At 35.2% G+C, this 23,886-nt stretch overlaps 2 protein-coding genes across 2 annotated transcripts; one reads left to right on the top strand and one right to left on the bottom strand.

The window, feature by feature from the left end:
* The first annotated feature begins 1,181 nt into the window (after positions 1–1,181).
* Positions 1,182–3,163, top strand: LOC137399419 (lysozyme-like). Its single transcript, XM_068085519.1, has 3 exons — positions 1,182–1,324; positions 1,463–1,553; positions 2,669–3,163. Exons 1-3 carry the CDS (start codon positions 1,229–1,231, stop codon positions 2,914–2,916), a joined length of 435 nt encoding a protein of 144 aa, XP_067941620.1. The 5' UTR covers positions 1,182–1,228; the 3' UTR covers positions 2,917–3,163.
* Positions 3,164–3,259: 96 nt separating this feature from the next.
* Positions 3,260–23,185, bottom strand: LOC137399416 (uncharacterized). Its single transcript, XM_068085518.1, has 9 exons — positions 23,139–23,185; positions 20,808–20,915; positions 20,158–20,307; positions 16,696–16,765; positions 14,274–14,436; positions 9,917–10,025; positions 9,022–9,284; positions 7,588–7,679; positions 3,260–4,160 (listed from the first exon to the last, which is right to left on the bottom strand). Exons 2-8 carry the CDS (start codon positions 20,911–20,913, stop codon positions 7,620–7,622), a joined length of 921 nt encoding a protein of 306 aa, XP_067941619.1. The 5' UTR covers positions 20,914–20,915; positions 23,139–23,185; the 3' UTR covers positions 3,260–4,160; positions 7,588–7,619.
* Between the last annotated feature and the right edge of the window lie 701 nt (positions 23,186–23,886).

Genomic DNA, 23,886 nt, shown 5'->3' with positions numbered 1-23,886 from the left:
CCAAAAAAAACTTAGAAAGACTGAATCATAATTTAAACTATCACTTGGCTTACATTAATACCAGATACTAAGCCTTACTATTTACAACATGTATACTTATTACTTTGCTAATTCCCATGTAAGAACTCTATTAAATTCTTTGTGTACGATTTAATCTAGAATGTGTGTTTCTTTCACCGATGTTATACAGCCGCCAACATTTAAAACATATATGATAGATATGTATTCTTTACTTCACTTTGTATTGTATGATATTTTCAGCTGGGGATATTAATATTATAACCTCTCTATTTGTCCGTAAAAAAACTTATAATCAATGATTTGGTACTTGTTTATTTTAGCTAGGGTATCCCCCAACCATATACTATCGGTCTTAACTAATCCATTTTGATTGGCTGCAGCATGCTCACTTAAATGAAACATCAACTTGTTCAATTGTGACTGATATGACTAGAGATTTCTAGTAACAAGACTAGCCTCTGTTGAGGCATTTTTTCAACTTTTTAGCTAAGCTGTTAAACATTTACTATAAGCTTTCAGTCATCGAGAAGCAGCTGCCATTTATTGAATTCCTGAAGAATTAAGGCTTCGGTATTGCGCATTTTACTGTAAACTCTGATGATCCAATAACCTAGTTAAATTCTGTTCCTTCTAGATGCAACAAAATTATCGCAAGATGTTCAGAAGGTTACTGCACTGTCTAATCAAACAATATAATAAGTAGCTTGTTCTTTTACAACGAGTCTGCAGCAAGCTAATCATTTCACCTGTGTCATTTACCTGGTCGTCACAGACCGTTGTCGATATTACTGTCATAGATGGCATGTCACAGAGCACACAGCTCCTTCGCTCATTAGATGTATCAATCGTGATCAAAATCTTCATTTCAGACGCTGCTGTTTTTAATTTTTTCACCACAACAAATCCTTCATCCATTAATGCTGTGAACATCCATAATCCATATTCAGTCTGTACAAATAATTTGTTGCCGGTATTTGCAAGGTTATGCACATGTGAAACTATGTGTCATGCAAAGCATGTCTTATTACTAAAGGAAATTTTCCAGAACCTCTATTAGCTCGTAGAAGCGAGTGACCACTACAGCATGGCATTTTGATTGGCTCACAATAATTTGGTAATTCACCGGATAAGTTTACTGTGAAATGATCTATTTGACTATTCAAATGTGCGTGCAGTCAGGTAAGCTTGCAGCAATAAAACCAACAGGATGTGTAAGAAGATTTCCATGTTCATTCTCACACTGCTTTTTATGACCGGAATCAACGGTGGCATCGATTCATCTTGCATCAATTGTATTGGGAAGGTAAATTTAATAAACAAAATGATTTGTTGCCATGCTTTACCTTTTCAATTATCAACCTGAAGATTTTGAATGTTAGTTATCAGCTTACCGCAGAGAGATTAAGTGTGTCCCCCTTTTAACGTTGTTTTTATTTAAAAGATTGAAGGTGGTGGGAGAGGATGCCAAATGGATGGAGGATCGCTGTCTTGTGGCTTGTACCAGATCAAACACAATTATTGGATCGATTGTAGTAAGAATTATGTTTTACACATTACATTGGTTTATTTCTAAAATCTTTTTGGCTTTTATGATATAGCGAGCAAAACATTTTGTGAGTTATTGCAGTATTTGGGTTTAATGTCTCGGTGAGAGTGGATGAAATCACAAGTTGAAATCTTAAATCATCAAGTGATGGTTTTTAAAAGTATTTAAAGCAAGTCTGTAGATGGAAAAGCAACTTTGCTGATCAAAAAATGTTAACAGAGCTGTCAACTGGAACACGCTTTACTTGTATACACAGATGGCTGGCAATTTGTGGCTGTTTCCAGATTGAGTTAGCTGATAGAATGCCTTGTGCAACAGTTGATAGATAAATGTTAACTTTATTATCAGCGGTCAATGCTGTTCAAAGCAAATTATACCATGTAACAAAAAATAAAGAAGCATTAAGTAAAATTATGTGTATTGAAAGAAGCTTTTTTTGTACAAAGTGGAAAGGTGAGATTAGAGAGGGTGAACAGGGTGATGCCATATATGGTGTGAGAGGGAGATTTTGAAGATGACAGGCAAACATACGGCTGAACTGAACTAGAGCATGAGTTGTTGTACTAGTTTTTTAAATAATAATGTTGGCATGGCTAAATGGTTATAATGTACAGCAGGGCCACTTTTTCGGCAGAATATGTCATGTCGTATTGTGAAAAAAATTAGCTTTTATGCTCTCTGGACAAAGATCTTTATTTGTTATCAGTCCTTGAATATGACAGTTTACTTCAACACATCGAATTTGGATTTCTGGTGATTATGACATATTGATCAGTTTGGCACACAATTTATCACTTCCAAAGAACAGATTATTGTTTTGGAGAATTGAAGATGATGTAATCATTCAAAAATAGCCGCATGTCATCTGCAAAAATCTACAGAACTTTATTTTAGTGATTATATTGGTTTATTGTACTAGTATCTTGGAATAGTCAAATAGGCATGACTGCAGGAGATATTTAATACACAGACTATCATACAGCTGTAACAACAACTACCTATTATAGCAGTGATCAGTTTGACTAACCATGCATGATAACTCCATTAAAAACAAATTTAGGTAAAATACAGCATTAACAAGTTACTGACATGTTTTGCTAGATACAGGATCAGCTTGGAAGACCTGCGTAGCAGCATACTTCTGTGCTCGTCGCTGCATCAGAAGATACATGGACAGATACGGCTACCTGTGTGCCAGGGCACTAGGTAAGAATGTAAGCTCCCTAACCTGTGAAGATTACGGAAGGTTGCACAATGGCGGGCCTTACGGTTGCTCTAAGAATGCCACATTACCTTATGTTGATACTATGCGTGAAAAGTGTCACTTTTGTACACATTTTTTTGGCTAATAAATTTCTTGTTGTGACATTTTGAAATATTCTTTTGTTTGAGGATGTTGTGTGTTTTTGTTGTATAGCAAGACATGCATATGTGGTTCCAATTAATACTAATACTGTATTCAGATGCTGCATCGCATACAATTCCTCATATTGTAGCCATGGATTGTGATCAAACCATATGTATTTACGCGCTGCTCTTACCTGACTAAAAACATACGCATTTCTGCTAACAACTGATGAGAAGTCATAATTATGTACAATAAAATGCTACATTATAAAACTTCTTCATTTTGTAGCCATGGATTGTAATCAAACTGGATGTATTTAGGCTCATCACTCTGTTTTTAGCTGAATAATGTGGAGATGGGGATTGCCCTACACCAACCATCTTATAGTAATGTCACACATTACATACCAGATCTACAAGATAGTCGTAGATGATAACCAAACCAAATGTGTTTGGTTTAATTTTCTATTGTTCGTTGAAAAACTATTATTTAAAATTAATGGTATAACAATTGGTTGCCCTAGCTGGACATCTGAGTAACAATTTTTTAACAAAGAGCAGCAGTCAGCAAAAAAGCTCAAATAATTCTCAACACATGTACATGTAGTTCTATTCTATTTTAGACAAACGGAGGGCTACATAATTAAGGTTGAGAGTTTTGATTTAATTAGCACAAACATAATAAATTAAAAATGAAATAATTTCTCAACTGCTTACTAGTTTTCTGTAACTAGCCCTTCTAGTTCTGTTGTATATTAATCTGAATTTCTGAGGTAACTAGCCCTTCTAGTTCTGTTGTATATTAATCTGAATTTCTGAGGTAACTAGCCCTTCTAGTTCTGTTGTATATTAATCTGAACTTCCGAGGCTCACTTTTAAAAATATTACAGGTCACTACTTTCCTTTTTCAATCTCAGTATCTTCTTAAAAACAACTTTTAGGTTTGCTCAGAGGCTGTGAGTGTTTCCGTGGTTGAGCAACCAGAATAAACAGCAAATTTATTTTTACTGTTTTTATGCTTTTTTAGCGAATATCAAATATCTTACAGCCACACTGTTAACCAGCTACTTTTATGCTGTAACAAAGCTCGGATGTGATCATGCTGTGCTATTGTCACTCATGCACTCTGATGAAGTTTGTCATGTCCGTTTAACCATTCAGCATATTGGCACCAGGTCCAAGCCTATGTTCCAGTCAAACCATCTTTGGTAATGTTGCTAAGAAGTCTCCAGCATCATAGCATCGCCTGAATAAAGAAGCTGGTGTGTTTGAAGTTCTTCACAGAAAGGCTGTAGAATGTAAGCGTGGTTGTTTTAAATAGATTTTAAGTCTTTCTTAATCGCACAAAGGATCTTTGCCAATATGTAAGATCTTTGTACTGATTAAATAGTTTCTAGTCAAATCGTTTAATAGAGAGCATGTTGTTGACATGCTCTCTATTAAAAATTGTTAACATAAATAAACCTGTTAACATATATAACAATCTTTACTATATTAAGAGCCGTGTTTGTCTGTTCGTTCGAAGCCATGCTTTGATGTCGGGAAAAAGGTTAACTTTCAACGAGTTTTGAAATCAGGGTTTTCAGCCTGGTAGACTGCCTCTGGAGTACTGGAGTAGGTAGCCTACTCCAGCACCTGTACTACATTTTGGAATAATTGTGCAGTTAATTATTACACCTGATAATCTCTCACTGGGCATCGGGCTGCCAGGGTACTAAAAGCTAATGGAAAACTTTGTGCTGAACAATTTTTAGCAGTTGGGTTCAAATAAGCTTGCTGAACAACTGTACAATGAGACTGTTTGAAACAAGGAGTTGTCCGCTTTTGTTCAAAATTAAGTAGGGGGTAACCGGGGCACCGTGGGCCCAGGGGTACGGCGGACCACCTCTCTTTTCACTGAGAAAAATTAGTTTTAGAATAGTCTTCTCTTAATTTTTGAACAGGATATGATGTCATCTTTCAGCCATATTGTTTTGAAAACTCTGCATGTCATATTCAGCTACTGGTAAGAAAATAATTGATTTTAAGACCTAAAAGTAAATTTAAACACATTTGATGTTCAGGTTACTTGACCAAAAACTTATACATATTTTTTGTTGTTATTGCAACACATAATACAACTAACCTTGTTCTTTGGTGTAATTTAAAGTCTTCACCGTTAAAAGTTTTTAAAAATTTTTATAAATAACGTTTGCTTCATGCACCGGGGCACCATGGACCACCTGGCTCGGGGCACCGCGGACCATGGTCCACGGTGCCCCAGAAAAACTAATGTTGCTTTTGAGTTAGTATTTTTAAGCTTTAATAGTATTTTAATATGAAAAGTGGAGTTTCAAAAGAAGTTTTGAGATGGGGTTCGTAACTCCATCTCAAAAGCTCCCCTTAGAACTGCTGCGACGTTAATGCGAACTGCAGTCAAAAGTGTGATAGAAGATGGCATATCTGCTAGGAAAGTGTCGCGACACCTAAAGATTCTCCAAGCCACTCTAAAGCGTTGTCCAGAGGTTGCTAGAAATCATGGCATTGAGAACGCTTGCATTCAGAAAATGAATGCCACAAAAAGACAACAGTCGTGCTAACAGACACACCTGTTAAGCTTCAGTTAGAAAAGGAGGCTGAAGAAAGGGAGAATCGAAAGAAAAAACCTGGTAAACGCAAGGTTAGGTTTTTGTTGATTGTTGAATAACCCACTCCGATCACAACGAAGTAAAAAATTGTATTGTACTACAAATCTATTTGCAATAGCAGCTATTTTTATACATGCTACCGCATCTATAGAGTCCAGCAGCGAAGAGGAGGCAGAGCTAGCAGTTGCACAGTCGGATAGCGAGGAGCCAACCAGCGAACCTGAAGACCTACCCACCTCAGCTGAAAGGCCTATAGTTATTGGGGACCTTAAAGTCTCCAATCATGTTCTAGTAGTAGTTAGAGGAAGGAGAACTGTGAAGCACTTCGTGGCAGTGATACTTGACGTGTGTAACACTGATGACACCATCGATGTATCATTCTTCATACAGCGCGGGTCCAACTTTATACCCCCAGAGAAAGAAGACATTGCATCAGTTGACATCTATGACGTTGTGATGTTGCTTCCAAACCCTTCTGTTATTGGTGGCACCCAAAGAACGTGCCAGCAATTTTGCTTCGATATTGACTTAGCCCCTCTGCTTTAATAAGCAATTTTTTTCGCCAGACTGTCAGAACTATTTTTTAGATGTTGAACACTCCATTGGAGAAATTTTTAGAAATATATGTTTTTATATGGTTCTGTATAATACATATTGTAAGCTTTACCAAATAATTTCAATAAATGGTCTAAAGCGTTTCCGTGGCAGTAGTTTGATGTGTATGTCCACGGTACCCCAGGGTGCGGTCCACGGTACCCCGGGACCGGGGTACAGTGGACCACTTGTAGAGGGTGCAGAGAAAGTATCTCATGGCTTGTGTTACCATTTGACGGTGTTTTCAGTAAATTCATTGTGTAGCCCGCAAATCAAAGTATGATATGGCAAAGTTTGAGAGCTGTATCTAGAAAACTGTCGCGTTGGCATGAATTCTTGTGATTTCGGGCCCGCGGTGCCCCGGTTACTCCTATTCTTAACTTAGACATGTGTTAAAAAGTATACAGCTTTGGTATTTCTGTAGATTTATATTAAGACATAGTTTGGTAAAGAATCATTGTTGTTACATGCAATGCTGGGAATCAGGCCAGCTGAAAAGTTTCCCTCTGACTTGAATTAATGAGATTGTATCTGCATGTGCTACTCCATAATTGTAAGGGCTAAGTAATATTTTCATGAAGGTAGCACACCTTAGCTAGTTTTGTATTACAAATCAAGGAGCCTATATTTCTACAATGTTTTATGAAGGCCACAAGGCTAAGCCTTTGAACAACCAGCAGCTGGCCACTTTCATAAAAAACTCTGTTCCTTCAATAAAAAGCTAAGGCAGCACAGAACCGCTTTGTTTTTTACTCATGAACGAATACCACTTACAGCTTACTGATTTGGGGAGAGTTAAAGAAAAACGTGCGCCAAATTTTAGTAGATTTTATCAGAAAGCATCGACATTTTCTATTTTTTGCGATTGTTTCTGATGTTTGATGTAATGTGACTTCCAGGAGATTTCAAAATTAAAATCGACGAAACCTGATCATGGTTGAAACGCTCAGATGAAATGAAAGTGCGATTATAACTCTATAGTTGCAAAGAAACTGACAGATTGGAGACGCGTAACACTGCAATTTGAACACGATAGCCGATATCAACTATAGCAACGGTAACAACTAGGGATGTCATTTCTCACGTATTTTTCGTCTGAGCGTTTTTACCGCAATAAAGTTTTCTCAATTTTAATCTTGAAACATCTTGGCAGGCAAGTCATTTCAAACATAAAAAAATCGCAAATGATAGAAAAATAGCAATAATTTCTGATAAAATCTACAAAAACTGTGTAATTTTATCTTTAATGCTCAAGGTATGCCTACAATCAGTCAACTGGTTTTCGTTCTTAGACATGAAATCTGCCTTTATGCCTGAGCATTACAATGTTCAATATCACTGGCTGTCAGACATTTGGAAATTATAATAATTATGTATAACTGTTTGAATCTAACACAAAGAAATATTAAACATTATTGGTATAAGCAGTTCATATTAGCTTACATCTCTTACCCTCAACACTTGACAAGATAAACCAAGTAGTTTCAATGTACATCGATTATTACTGGAACCTTTTCTAGGAATCCACATCCTTTCAGCAAAATCTGCAACGAGAATCACTGGTTTGTATCTTTTATATACAGAAATAAGCTCTTATAGTAAATTTACTATGTCACTCACTTATGTATATATGGACTTTAAAGTTCACTACATACAGTAGTCCCACAAAGTCTTTGACTATCTGCCAACTTGACAATCGTAATTGCTGCCAAGTTCGCTTATAGCTTGACAAGTTTCTGTTTTGTTTTCTAAAAGCGCAAATAAACTATAGTTGCAAAGAATGTATTATGGACAATAAATTCCAAGCATAATCTCACAGAGATAAAATGCGCACATTTATGATATGGCTAGAAATCATATTATAATTTTGTAAAAAACTTTCCAAAACCTATAGCAGTGTCGTAGCAGACATTATGAGCAAGTTGTGAGTCTAGCTAAAAGCAAACCTGAAATTGTAACAATGTGCATAAAACTTGGTGTTTATGTCAAGAACCAAACTTTGTGGAATAAACTTTGGTGCTCTAGTTTTGAACTATCGGGCAATCCGTTTTGCTTTATGTGTGTATGTGTCTTATTTTCTGTTTTGCCCATAAATTACACACTCAGGCACACACACATTGCTAACAAAGCTAGCAAATAGGTGTATATAATAATATATAGGTGTATATAATGATATTGCCTAATACTTACGATGGAGTGTTGTAAAATTTTAGCTTTTTCCACTACTACAAAACACTTACAACAACAAATCACAGAAATTTAGCTTTTGGTTTTATCTATGATATTTTTCAAAGATTGAGAGGGATTTATTTCCTGGTTCAATTTTGAAAAGTTTAATGAGGGGATGCAAATTGTTACAACATTTTTTTAACTTATGTGACCGAGTTCATAAACTGTTTGGTGGAGCTTTTAATGCTGAAAGCTTATAAAGCTTTTAGCATTAAAAGCCATAATTAGTTTTGGTGGTATATTTAAAGAATGCTAATTTCACAGAAACAAATAACAAATTTTTGTGTACCAAATACTGTGCGCCTAGCAATCCAATGCTGTAATGAGATAGAGAGTTGACCAGAAGTATAGAGCAAAATTGATTGATCAGCGTAAGTATTAGAACCACTTCTCTCTAAAAACCTTAGCAGTTCGACAAGCCGACAAAAGTTCGACAATTGTATCAATGAATCTATTCATTGAACTGTGTACTACGTACACAGTGAACTTTGTACATACATGTAGGTGTATACAATTACAATATATTTATGTAGGTATTAACACACAGCTTCAATACACTCGTAGGTGCTAACATACAGCTACAATAAACTTGATGTAAGTGTTAACGCATTGTTACTTTTATCTGAAATATAATAATGCTTTCTTATGTTTTTCTACCTTGAGTTCATATGATATGCTGATGCTCTCTCCACAAGTTAAAGTGCCAGGAAGTGTTTGAGCTATGGGTCCGACTGGGAGATGCAGAAAGTTTTTCCTAGTATGAGGCTGCACAGGATGTGCTATTAGCTGGTGAACTGTTTTGCATTTGCGCACTTGTTCGCTGCCGACTTGGATTAAGGTCAGCTGGTCAATGTAAACGTGTGGGTAGATAAATCGGTCAGTATGATTGTCAATATGTAGCATGATAGATATTTGATCGGCTGTAAATATTAGTGCTTTTGTCATTAGGTTTTCACAAATACTTATAGGGTGCCGTAACAGCTTATGCAAGAAGGTAACTGAAGGCTCAAAGAAAGGCTTGCTGTAAATCAGCAACAAGAGAGGACAACTTACAAAAATAGAATGAGCGACCAATGGTACAATAAGATAGAAATATCCAGAAAAGGCAGAGCAGACCAGAAAAGAAAATAAAACTAAAACATAGGTCATTATTTAAACACTTGCGTACACTGTATTGAGTTTTTGAATTTTAGCAATCACTAGCTAATCGTCAGAATAATATGCATTTATATAAAAACTTTACCCTCCATATCTCCATCATGACCTTTACTTCACTTAATGGGACTCTATAATCAAGTAGTGACAAAAATTTGCCTTATATTTATTTTTATATTTACACTAATACACAGCTTTAAACAATACATTTGTTTTAATGCTCGGTGTAGACAACATTTATTAAAGAGTTATTAAATTATTATTATTCTTTATTATTATTAAAGAATATTTGGGGCAGCAGAAATACAAACAAGTGCATTCTTATGAGAAGATTTGCTTCGAAATTTAACAGTGTTGACATCAATTGCAAAGATTTAGTTTTTATAATAATGCATACCTCCATTCATTCTCAAGACTCGCTTGTTGAGGAATCCTCTGATGATCACCGCATCATAACACCAGAGAGATCTTGGAATGCTTTGTTCTCTTTCAAAGCTAGCCTGTTGCTAAAACACGAATTCAAACATACTTTTAGTATTTTTGAGGAACAATACAGGTAGTGTGTTTGTTTTTGTTGGTGTTTGAGTTATAATTTGTTTAAAATTTTGAAGTTACAAATTATGGCATCAAAATAAAAGTGCATTATTACATGAACAAATTTGCAAGTGACTATTATTGAACAACTGAATATCAATAAAATTATATAACAGAAAAAATGTATATTCTATGCACAATAGAAGAAACTTATTGCTTTAGCACTAAACAGCATTAAACAGCATTAAAGACTTAAAGTGGTACTAATAAAATAAATAATTAAAATATGGTATGTATAATGGTTAATTATTTTACTTATTATGTTTTTTTTCACGAAAAATTAAGTATAGAAAATTTTAGCCAGAAGTTGACCAAAACATATTCATTTAGGTTTTGAGCTAGATGATGCTCCCATTTACTAGAGAGAAATTTTTACCCAATGAGGAATGTGTATCAATAAATTATTATTTTGTTCTTACATAACAAATGAGTCATACAACCACGGGTTAAGATAAAATGGTAAACTATGTGTTGTGATGAGGTTGGATACAATATTATTATTCATTCTGCATTCACCACTATCTCTCACACAGTATTAAGTAATGTAAAGAAACTTAGACATCTTTTGTACTCCATTTGCAATGCTCATAAGAAATTAGTCTCAAAACCTCATACGTACACCATATCTAAAATCTCTATACTTTTCCATGTATGGTGAACCCATTACATATGTACACAAAATAAAAGGTAGCTATATTTTCTAAAAAGGACTTGAAAAATTGCTATAATTCGGAACACCATATTTTCATCCCAATACAACATGTTGGTAAAACACCATATATCGAACGCCAGTACAATGTGTTGATAAAATGCGCAGTGCACATTTTTGAACATATGGAGCTACCATGAGCTGTATTTCTATTGTTTGAACATATGGAGCTACCATGAGCTGTATTTCTATTGTTTGAACATATGGAGCTACCATGAGCTGTATTTCTATTGTTTGAACATATGGAGCTACCATGAGCTGTATTTCTATTGTTTGAACATATGGAGCTACCATGAGCTGTATTTCTATTGTTTGAACATATGGAGCTACCATGAGCTGTATTTCTATTGTTTGAACATATGGAGCTACCATGAGCTGTATTTCTATTGTTTGAACTTATGGAGCTACCATGAGCTGTATTTCTATTGTTTGAACATATGGAGCTACCATGAGCTGTATTTCTATTGTTTGAACATATGGAGCTACCATGAGCTGTATTTCTATTGTTTGAACATATGGAGCTACCATGAGCTGTATTTCTATTGTTTGAACATATGGAGCTATACCATGAGCTGTATTTCTATTGTTTGAACATATGGAGCTACCATGAGCTGTATTTCTATTGTTTGAACATATGGAGCTACCATGAGCTGTATTTCTATTGTTTGAACATATGGAGCTATACCATGAGCTGTATTTCTATTGTTTGAACATATGGAGCTACCATGAGCTGTATTTCTATTGTTTGAACATATGGAGCTACCATGAGCTGTATTTCTATTGTTTGAACATATGGAGCTACCATGAGCTGTATTTCTATTGTTTGAACATATGGAGCTACCATGAGCTGTATTTCTATTGTTTGAACATATGGAGCTATACCATGAGCTGTATTTCTATTGTTTGAACATATGGAGCTACCATGAGCTGTATTTCTATTGTTTGAGCTTTTAGTACACAAATTTGTTTCAAGACATTTGAACATGACAAAAGCAATGTTAAGCGCCAATGACCTCTTACTCCTAAAAAAATCATAAATACTGACTTTTTCAATGCATGCTTTAGGCCTCAAAGTAGACACCGATGAACAGATTACTTGGAGATTTTTTATTTATTACAAACAGACAACTAGTATATTATCATGTGGTTTGGAACCACACTACCAGTGTTTTATACAGATGCTCCCCAAGTTATGAGAAGATACATTCCGAATGGCCATTCGTTAGGCGAATTTGTTCGTAAGTTCTGTCAGTTTGTTACTTTGTACGGAACATTTGTTTAAGGATTATATAAGTATGTTTAAGGCTTGTATCAATAACCTATATTGGTTTGTACTACATTTAAAGAACACTAAATAATAATGAAAAATGTGCTCCATAAATATGGGTACAGTTGGAGAGAAACCGCACTACAATAAAAAAAATTCTATCGCATTTTTCCAAGTGTTGATGCATGTCTCGAACACGTTAGCTGTGTAATTACTTGAAAAAATTAATATCAGTGGCCGAAAGCCACGCTACTTGGAAAAAGGCACCCAATACAAAATCTAACTTTCGGCAACTCTGTACGAACATCTTTTGACATACGTACAACACCGTTCGTATCTACCGCTTTTCTTTGCGGACATTTTTTGACATACGCACAACACTGTTTATATCTACCATTGTTCATAACATGAATGTTCGTAAGTATTGTAAGGTAAGGTAAGTAGGGTAAGGTAAGTGATGAAATAAAGTAAGTAGGGTAAGGTAAGTAAGGTAAGTAGGGTAAGGTAAGTAAGGTAAGTAAGGTAAGTAAGGTAAGTAAGGTATGGTAAGTATGGTATGGTAAGTATGGTATGGTAAGTATGGTATGGTAAGTATGGTATGGTAAGTACGGTATGGTAAGTAGGGTAAAGTAAGTAGGGTAAAGTAAGTAAGGTAAGTAGGGTAAGGTAAGTAGGGTAAGGTAAGTGATGAAATAAAGTAAGTAGGGTAAGGTAAGTAAGGTAAGTAGGGTAAGGTAAGTAAGGTAAGTAAGGTAAGTAAGGTAAGTAAGGTATGGTAAGTATGGTATGGTAAGTATGGTATGGTAAGTATGGTATGGTAAGTATGGTATGGTAAGTAGGGTAAAGTAAGTAGGGTAAAGTAAGTAAGGTAAGTAGGGTAAGGTAAGTAGGGTAAGGTAAGTAGGGTAGCGTCTGTATCAAAACTAGCGTTGAGCCAAATGATGCTCTAGATTTGTTTCATTTTCAACACAAATCGTTTCACAACAAAAATCCACGAATGGGTTCATCGAGTACAATTAGCCTTGATGCATGCAGAGACGGATTCTTGAAGTTCTAATCAGATAGATCGTGGTGCATTTAGGTATATGGAAACCAAGAGTTCTAAAATTGCCAATTAGACCAGGCATTGCTTGCAATAGACCTGCTTTTGTACACTAAATAAGCTGTTGTGAGGCTGCTCTTATAACTCTTCCCTCATGCGAGGATTTTTTAACATCATGGAACACCGCAATTATTATAATACAGATTATTTCACAAACTCAGGAAGTTGTTGATTAGCACAGTTGGTAGATTATCGGTAGATAAATCAATTGCCAGGAGATTAAAAACTGTGCAATGCAATCCTTTATGAAGCACTTTAATCAACACCTGTCTTTTCTCAATTCAGCAGTTTCAAGCAAGATAACAACATCAGAGTTTTATAATATTGTAAATTAATAAATACATGGAGCATCCAAAACGTTCTTATAAGCCCTGTAAAAGCTGGGTCAGCCCAATCTAAAGGTCATTAAGCACATAAAAATGCCAAGCATTGGAATTAGCAACATTGTACTTGAGAAAGTTTAGTTGTGTATTATAGCTTTACGTATAGCTTTACACCACAATATTTTCAGAAACACTAGCAAAAATTCTTCCAATTGCTTTTCCTGGCTTTTAAACACAGCAAGTAATTTATCAATAATTTATTGCATTTTATGCTGCTCCTGACATGTTCATGCTTAAGGCTCCATGCTTTAATATCATTTTTATATTTGACCATCAATATATATACATGTACATAAATCTCAGAGTTTCTGTGGATGTGTCTGTTTTGGTTTGTCCAGCTATAGCTATCAAAATCTAGGATTAAAATACCCGTTTCATGCTGGATTTGATCAAGGAACCTCTCATTCGCCAGGCAAATATCTTACCATTGATTGATTGATGGGTTCATTGGACGATATATGTCGCTAAGAGGATGAAAATATGCTACTGCTCTCCTCCGTTACACCGCAACATCATTTTATGCTTGCCCTCATGGCTCTAATCAGTAAGAGCCGTAGATAACTTACTCAAATTAGTCTTTGGTAATGTGCCAGGCTAATGGCAAGTGGCAAGCAACTACATTACCTGCAACTGTTTATGAGCTGTTTTTTAATACCCGTGCTACGCCGGGCATTCAGCTAGTTGTCGCATAAGACCTACCAGGCTTAGCAGATATTCTCCTCTGCCTATTGGCCCTGGATTGATAACCTTTATGTACTCAAGCAAACTGACTGCCGAGAAGGTTCCCTGAAGATACAGCTTGGCCTTTAACTTATATGAGATTGTTCCTTCTTTGTACTCATGAAATGAAGAGGGTATTTCCCTGTAATAAATGTCAATATCTACATATACGGGTATATCTATATATCTACATGTATGTGTGTATTGAGGTAGAAGTCTCTACAAATCTGTTTTTCACAACATTACTCTTCAGGTAACAGTTGGCGAATGATTTCATATTTTTGTTGGTATTAAATCATTCACCAGTTGTTACCTGAAGAGCCCTGCTGTGCAAAACAGATGTAGTGACTTTGAGTTCAATATTTTACTTTTAACCATGCATACATGTATACATAACTGTATATATACATATATATATATATATATATATATATACAGTCAAACATGGATAACTCGAACTTCAAGGGACGGAGCAAAAGTGTTCGAATTATCAGAGCGTTCAAGTTATCAGAGCACTGTCACAAGTCCATATATTTACTTATTTATTAGTAGATACATGTACATATACAAACTATAATATAAATCAAAAGCACAAATGGCTTGTTTCAAATTAAATGCTTCTAATGTAAAGTTTAAAACGTTTTCGTGAAAAAGTATAGAGATTTTTCTATCACTTGAGATTGGTTTGTTGTTTGAGGTGATGTTATTGCCAGGACGTTTTTCAGATTGACATTGGCAAAACTTGATCGTTGTTGAAATGCTCAAAAGAAAAGACATTTTTTTCTTTTGGGGTTTTACCCACGATCAATTTTGCCGTTTCTTCTTGAAGTTTATGCAGATTACCTTACTTTACCTGGGATTCGTTAAGAGCAACACTCCGAGGCAGTTCAATTAGAAGTTTTACGAGGTTTTACGGTACATTCTATATCACTCACGCTTTTTTAATAGATACTTATTGAATGTACACACGTATTCTGTGTTTAGGTCAAACGATGAATAGTTTTTTGTAGCTCAGACAACGTATTCGTTTAATTACAAGAATTTTTAAGACGATTTAAACATTAAACATTCCGACGTTGATTCAACACGGAATCAACGTCGGAAAACTATTCATCACGGGCTAGCTGGGTTACGCCACGCACTCAAGAATTTTCACCACGCACATACAAAACAACATGCGATTTTTGTTTTGTATGTGCGTGGCGAAAATCCTTGCGCGCGTGACCCGGCTAGCCCGTGCTATTCATCGTATCGCAGTATAAATCAAATTTCACCAAACTTTTAGAAAAGTCGTTGACAAAAATATTTTGCCGATGGTGGTAATAACGACGCTTATGAATTACGAAAAGATGAAGTTTACCTCTATGGCTTTGAATAAAGTGATTTTCTAAAGCGATAACAACCGTTTCGGTAGCCGTTGGGCAAAAAAAACAGTTCGAATTAACAGTGTTGAGTTCGAGTTATCTATAGCAATTTATCATTACGTGGGAACGGACCAAAGGAAATGTTCGAATTAACCATGTGTTCGAGCTATCCGTGGACGAGTTATCCATGTTTGACTATATATATATATATATATATATATATATATATATATATATATATATATATATATATATATATATACATGTGTATATACATGTATATGTACATGCATAAACAATGCTCTCTTGTTCGCCTTGCCCAACCCAACAATATCTGGCTGGTTTGCCAAGCATGCTTGTCAGTCTGGATGTAGAAGCTCGAGGGGAGCTTAGCACGGTTGTTGTCATTGAACTTCCCTGGAGCTTCCCACCAATGTGGTGGTTTATTGAGGCAATTTCGCGCATAGACTCTGTTCTCTACACCTTCGATATGATTATGCTTCTAAGTGTATGTATGTCAGACTAGCTGCTTGTATCCACTTATGATGTTTTGAATCGCTGGTGCATTCTTGCACAGTCCACATCTAGGATCATTTCTAGTGTGATAGATACGTGTTTGGAGTTGCCCAGTTGAAAGCACTTGCTCCTGAGCTTCCATGAGTAGCGACTCTGTATTAGCTGCTAGATCACCTCTTTTCAGCCGCATATATACATACATTTACTGAACTCGGCTTACTGCATAATTTTGTCAAACCTGTACTGAAGATCTTAATACAGTCAAACCAATATTTCCACATACTCACAAAATTTTGTTTACGTCGTGGAGTACAGGATTTTCATTAAAACAAAAGAAAAGTAATCTACAGGTTTTAAAGTAGAGGTAATGTTCCTATTAAAACAGTTATGCAGGTAATTCGCAAATTCATAGGAACAACCATACTCCCTCAACTCTCTTAATTTCCTCCAATAGTGCTAGATCAGTTGTACCCTAACACAACTGTTTACATGTAAGGCTATTAATGAACTATTTTACAAACCTTGAGTTGAAGAAGTAGAACTTAAATGGAAGGATATGACGCCCAGCATGTAGATGTTTAGTATGAGTTTCTACAAAAAGCAAAACAACTGTTTTGACGGCTCCAATTTGCCCACATATAACTATAGGATCTAAGGCTATTGACTAGAAGCAAGTATGATCTGCGCTTGTTTGAAGAATATACAATTGACACAAAAACAAAGTTGTTACTTTGTGCATTTCAATAAGTCTGCCAACATTGAGGTAATCTTTTTATCAATAACTAGCTTTTTGAATTTTGTATAACAGCTTGATAAGAAGTACAAAATGACCTCAAATTTTAGCCATTCAACTTTTTTAACACTTCGAACAGCCATCAACAGCTAACACATACAAAGCATGTAAACTTTTGTAAACTTTCTAAATATTGTTTTCCTTTGTTATTTCATTTTTGTTGAATTTTAAAAAACCTGAAAAAAAAGAAAAACGAGGTAAGCAGCGACAATCATGCTGCCGCCTGATTATCGCTGCTTACCTCGTTTCTTGACATCCAAAATATGGTATACTGTGACTGTATCAAACATGGCTCAAATATATTATAGATTTTCATAGTTCCACCAATCTATCATAAAGTTTGCATGTCCAACTACCAACCCTCTTTCTAGTATAGTTAATGCTATATGTATCTCCTGCGTTCACATAACTGGTCAAAAGGCTCTTAAACTGTTTTAACTACAAGCATGTTTAACTGATCTTCCATTGAGGAACATATATCTAAATGTTTTTTTGACCTTTGACCTACAACAACTAACCTTTTAAAAATTATCAAAGCAATGAAAAATTAAACATTTTATCAGGTAGATGGTTGGTTGCATTGTGCAATGTTTTTGTTTCCTAATTGATATTTCTATTGTTTTGAATTACAAAATTTTTATGCAAGAGGTTGGACTGATATCAGCAATCTTTAGTATAATCTTTACTATTGTAAGAGTCGAGACTGTCCATCTGTCCACCTGTCTGAAGCCATGCTTTGAGCGTTAGAAAAAATTGCTTTCAACAGGATTTGAACTGGTGACATTCTAACACCTGCACTAATCAAACCGCTTTGTAATAATTGTGCAATTAGTAATGACACCTGACAATCTCTCACCGTGCACCAGAGTTCCAGGGTATTAGTTTTGATAATAATAATTATAATAAGAAATAGTAACGATAAAAAGCCTCTGATCTATTATCTGAAGCTGCAATGTATGACCCCTTTGCTATTGGAACTGATCGAGGCACTCTACTGGGTATTACACAAAACTTTCCATAGATAACTCACTCATGTTGGTTGTAATTATTGGCCTTTAGGGAAGATAATTTTTATTTCTCTGTTCATTTTCCTAGCTCGGAGTTCTTTACAAATGTATGCTTTGAACGAGTTGAGACTTACTAGCTGAAGAAGTAACTGCTGGATGTTACACCTTTAGGTAAACAACTGTAGAAGATCCATCACTCACATGTTAAGCAGATAACTTTGGGTGATCACAAGTGAGCATTTGCTCGATTCACGGCTTATCACACGGAAGCAAAATTGATATCTGAGGCATCTGTTGTACCAAGTTTAGATTAATTGATTGTTCACCACTTTATCAAAATAATATCAAAACATGGCTAACAAGTAGTTGAATAAGTAGACATCTGTCGGTCATTCAGTCAGTCAATAAGTCAGTCGGTCAGTTAGTCACTCAGTCAGTCAGTCATTCAGTCAGCCAGTCAGTCAGTCAGTCAGTAAATCAGTCACTCAGTCAGACACTCAGTCAGCCAGTCAGTCAGTCGGTCAGTCGGTCAGTTAGTCACTCAATCAGTCACTCAGTCAGTCAGCCAGTCAGCCAGCCAGTCAGTCAGCCAGTAAATCAGTCACTCAGTCAGTCAGCCAGTTAGTCAGTCAGTCAGTCAGTCAGTCAATAAATCAGTGAGTCAGTTAGTCAGTCAGCCAGTCAGTCAGCCAATTAGCCAGTCAGTCAGCCATTAGTCAACCATTGACTAATACAAAGCATTTTATTTATACAGCGGTTGCTGGTTCACATCTAGTCTTTGTCTATCTTATTTTTTATTATTGAAATTCGAGGGTTAAGTTCCTGAGAGATTGGGTACATCTATTAATACACCGTAGATTACTTGGCTTAGTACTTATCTGGATAATCATCAGACCACATTCGAACCAGGAACAACCGAATAGGGGTTTATATTTTGCAACTCATTCAAGGACCTTGTCTTGTTACTTGTTTTTCTATGACAATAAGACAATCTGCAGCAGTTTGTAGTCTGTGGCCAAGCCTTGCCTAGCATAATTTCCTGCCAGAATAAATTATGTACTTAGTTAGTCTTTAGCCATGCCTAGTTCAACTGACCTCGGCTGGCTGGCGGACAAACTTTGTATTCATGTGCAACTGAATGAAGGAGCTTTTCTGAAATGACTGTTTTACTATTGCAATGATTATCACTATGTGTACATCAAGTAAAAAGTGAACACACTGTGGGTGTTACGATATAATAGCATACACTGATGCACTAATGTTGAAACAGAGAACAACAAATAGTATTATCACTGCACTATCTAACCCCATCAATGCTCACGTTAGTCAAGGTCCATTGGCTGGTGCCACTACTCTCCTACTCCGCTACTGATTAACAGAGGATTCCCATTAAAAGGTGGCAATAAGACAAAAGAAGAGCCAGAGCTTTTAACTTTGTGTGCTTTGATGAAAAAAAGCAACTGATGTAACCAATACAGAAAATCTACCATTGAATAGCTCAATTTAGTTTGACGAAGCGCACCAGAAACTCTTGTTTATTTGGTCAGTTTCGTGCTGGTGAATGCAACCGGCAGCTTTAGATGTTACTATTAGTACACCCATGTTATTGGTGCTATTAGTACACGTGTGTGAAAAACAATAATTTATATGTAGGTACAGCATACATTTTGGAGATGGCAGCACTTTTAGCAGTTTATTACTAATGAACACAACTTTTTACTCTGTTTTTATTACAGTGGTTTATGCATAGAAAATGTCTTCTGACTTGAACCAACATGGTTGCTTGTTGTAAGTTATAACGCCCCTAGCTGAGATATGTTTACTTTGAAAAATTTGGGTACTCTTGCCTTCAGGATACGCAATACCTAACTGCGTCAACTTAAAGTGTATTAAATCAAATTATCTTAAAAGATTTTGGTTTGTGCCAGAAAGTTTTAAAGTAAAAATTTAAAATGAGTTTTTAAAAGTGAAAGAGCAGGTTATTACTAGTATTTCAAAAGAAAACCTTCATTTTTTAAAGAGTAAGTGTGCTTAGCAATATCGTTCAATAGCAATATTATTGGGTCTCCAGTAGCACCTGAGATAAACTACCAATAGTAAGAAAATAACCTTTTCTCTTAGTTCAGACCTGTATAGCTCACTGGTACGTACACTTGAATCACATTGTACAATTAATGACTTACTTTCCTTGAGTAGATTCTGTTCTGCCTTTAAAAAGACATCAACTGACTTGATAAAGGCAGTTTTTCTTGCTTTGCCCTTGATTACAGTTGTAGTTATTTCACACGCAGTTGTGCCTTTCATAGTTAACTTAATGCTCTTTAAATTTATGTCTAAAATGAAAGCAATAGTAAAATAATTTGATAAATTGATTTTAAAGATCAGAAAAACTGGTAGAGTGGAATCAATGTGCAAAAATATGTAGCAACACAAAAAAGATTTTCAGATGCGATTACTTGTTATGCAGTTCTCATTGAATCGAGGGGTTTAATTAAATCAATTGCATGTTTAATTGTTGCTTTGACTTTGATAAACGGCCTTTCAAGGAAACATGCATTTACAATTCTAAAGGTTTACCAGTTGTTGTTGCTACTAGCATTTTACTATGGAACTGCAGTACATCAAACAAGTATTACAGCTTTTTATCTTTAGTGTTTGCAGTTTTGTAAAAATGTAGCTACTCCTTCACTACATAATACAACTTTTGTTAGTCTAAAACAGTTTTATTTAACTTTGTCTTTTAGTATAGTTTTATCTATGCTGGGTATATGCTGTATCTAACATAATTATAACACTCCAGTGAAATTAACCAAACACCTAGTTTTGCACTTACCTTTATTTACTTTGATGATTAAGTCACCTGACACTGTGAGACTTCCATCATGTGCAGGTCGATAGCTCTTTTCTCTTCGCAGTAACAGCTCTATTTTTTTGCCCATGACTGAGTTCATAAAGATAGAAACACATGCTAGTAATATTAAAATGTTTTAAGAGCAACTTGAAGCTGACATTATGTGGTAAAAGTGAGCACGGCAAAGAAAATAACAAAAATATTGCCAACTTTCATGTTGACTTGCTTGTGTTCAAATAGTGTGTGATAACTAAAGGTATTTTTACAGAAAATAATGTTTGTCTCTTGCCATGGCTTCAACAAACTTGAAAAAAGTCATCATACTTTTGAAACATCCTTTAACGGCTAGGATATTTCCACTTTGTTGTCAACTAGAACACTGCTGTGTATAGAGATGTAAAACTATACATCTGCAGCTTATTCCTATTCTAAATTTTGCTGTTTGGTCATTTCTGGAATACTCTTTTTTAACTTGTAAAGTTTCCACTAACTTGTATGGGCTATTTTAGACAAGAACTGGTGAGTGTTAAATTTGTTTATAAAAAGAAAAGCTGCCAATTTAACTGATACTTCTGCAAGTTTAATTTGCTTTTAAGAACGAAAAAACTGTTTAGATTGAATCTAATATTGAGTTTCATGAAAATGCACATCCATAATACTTGGCATTGGTGGGAAAAACGCAATATAAGATTAAAAAAAGCAAGAACCTGCTAGCAGTCAGATAATCAGAAAGGGCTTATAGAGAGAGCTCTAGTGCTTTGCGGTCAAGTCAGTATTTTGTCTGATACATGTATGCTTACTTGACTTTTGACAGCTCATGCAAACTTTTAGAGTTTTAACCAACAATTTCTAAGCTTTAAGTTAGCTACTATTGTTATAAGCTTTAAGTTAGCTACCATTGTTATAAGCTTTAAGTTAGCTACCATTGTTATAAGCTTTAAGTTAGCTACCATTGTTATAAGTTTTAAGTTAGCTACCATTGTTATAAGCTTTAAGTTAGCTACCATTGTTATAAGCTTTAAGTTAGCTACCATTGTTATAAGCTTTAAGTTAGCTACCATTGTTATAGGCTTTAAGTTAGCTACCATTGTTATAAGCTTTAAGTTAGCTACCATTGTTATAAGCTTTAAGTTAGCTACCATTGTTATAAGCTTTAAGTTAGCTACCATTGTTATAAGCTTTAAGTTAGCTACCATTGTTATAAGCTTTAAGTTAGCTACCATTGTTATAAGCTTTAAGTTAGCTACCATTGTTATAAGCTTTAAGTTAGCTACCATTGTTATAAGCTGATAACTTATTGAAGAGCCTCGTTAGAAACTCTGGTCAGTGTCAATATTTGGGTTATCTCGAGTCTCTGTTTTACAGTTTGAACATCTACATAGATAATGTCATTAGTAGAAAACTGATGAGATATCTCTTAATAACATTTAGATATATAGATCAATCTATATATAGCTCTATAGGTTGTATATACATCAGTCTACAAGTCATAGGTGTTATGTAACATTTATTGTCAGACTATGTAATTAAACTAAGAATTTACTTCACACATTTCATCTGCTATTCTTTTGTTTAAGGCTGGTTCACACTACAGTATATCGCCGTTTGTCAGCGTCTTCTTTTTGGCGTTCATCATCAATTATGTAAAGCGTGAACCGATGGCATCAATGAAGCATTTTGGACACGTCGGGAAAGTTTACAGCTGTCAAATTTTCCCGATATTTCGCCGAGCATCAACGACTTCCTTTCAAATGTGAATCGATTCGGCGATTGTAGTTTGCAATCGCGGGTAGCGTGATTTATTCATATTCGTTTATGATAGTCGCTGCGAGACTAGTATTTAATTCCAATACGCGAAAACAAAGAGATTTCTTCACCAAAATTTAAAAAGAGCAATGGGAACACTATGTCACGGTGTATTTCCTGATACAAACGGGATAGGTTTGTGATAGTGTGAACATGGTTATCATCGACGATCATTAAAGTATTGTGGCATCAACGCCGAGATACGGCAATATAGTGTGAACCAGGCTTTACCGTTTTATAAAAACCCTCACTAAATTCAAAACAAATCTTATTAAGTATTATTTCTTATATCTCATTTCTACCAGAGTGATTTGTTGTAGCGACATCTGAAATCTCCACACACTTTCTACCAAAGAAATCATAGTAACATAGATATCTGTTCACTGACTCTTTAGAACTCCATGCTTTGAAGTGTGGCTGAATCCATTGTCCCTAAGTGAATAGTGAAATTGATTGAAATTGTTGACCTAAAACACTAACATTTAGATGGGTAAATGATCTGCTCACCTTTAGTGATACAAAAAAGAACTCTCTTTGTATTAAAAGCTCGCAGTAAGTAGTTTCAATTCGATTGTAAAAATAACCGTAGAACAAGTAACCCTGCAACCTTTATGGTATATAATTCACACGGTTCATTAATCTGATGATTGATGGTTTGACATAATAGTCTAGGATTCATAAAATAGGGATTTTCCTGACTTGTCCCGATACTATTTCCTTGTATGAAACAGCCAGTTGATTTATTTTAATAAAGTTTAGGTAATTTATTTTTCCCTGGGAAACTTGCCAGCAGAACTGCCATTAATCACGCATCAAAGGTTTCCTAACAGTTGGAGCGAACTTAAGATAGTTGCTACTAGCGATACATTTTGAACAAATCTCTGTTAATTATCATGTTTACTATTTTCAGAAAAAATATAAAAATATGGGATGTAGTGTGAGGCTGTTATCTCAACTTTAGTTTGCAGCAAATTTGTCTATAGTGAACACACTTTAGTGAACCAGTTGTCTAATATGAACATGTAATAAAATCATCCAACTAAGAAACCGTCATTCAAATATTACTTATAAACAGCTATCTTTGTTTAGAGCCACAACTTCGAGTATACAAGCAAACTAGTGTTTTAGCTAGATGTCATTCACAAATGATCAACAGCACACAGCTAGAAATACATAAAAAGTACATAAAGTATAGGTAAAACAAAAACTGAGATTGTATTGCAAACATAATTTGATAATATCTATTACAAAATTG

This window comes from Watersipora subatra, chromosome 7 (assembly GCF_963576615.1).
Source record: "Watersipora subatra chromosome 7, tzWatSuba1.1, whole genome shotgun sequence".
NCBI lineage: Eukaryota > Metazoa > Bryozoa > Gymnolaemata > Cheilostomatida > Watersiporidae > Watersipora > Watersipora subatra.
This window is presented reverse-complemented; position numbering and strand designations above follow the sequence as displayed.

Bases quoted from the DNA above. Each gene is read 5' to 3' on its own strand.
- LOC137399419 (XM_068085519.1), top strand. From the start codon at position 1,229: ATGTGTAAGAAGATTTCCATGTTCATTCTCACACTGCTTTTTATGACC. The intron at 1,325-1,462 runs GTAAATTTAATA...TTTATTTAAAAG, and splicing joins GCATCAATTGTATTGGGAAG to ATTGAAGGTGGTGGGAGAGG. The intron at 1,554-2,668 runs GTAAGAATTATG...ATGTTTTGCTAG, and splicing joins CAATTATTGGATCGATTGTA to ATACAGGATCAGCTTGGAAG.
- LOC137399416 (XM_068085518.1), bottom strand. From the start codon at position 20,913: ATGGGCAAAAAAATAGAGCTGTTACTGCGAAGAGAAAAGAGCTATCGA. The intron at 14,437-16,695 runs GTTTGTAAAATA...CATTTATTACAG, and splicing joins TTCTACTTCTTCAACTCAAG to GGAAATACCCTCTTCATTTC. The intron at 10,026-14,273 runs GTAGGTCTTATG...TTCGTGTTTTAG, and splicing joins GAGAATATCTGCTAAGCCTG to CAACAGGCTAGCTTTGAAAG.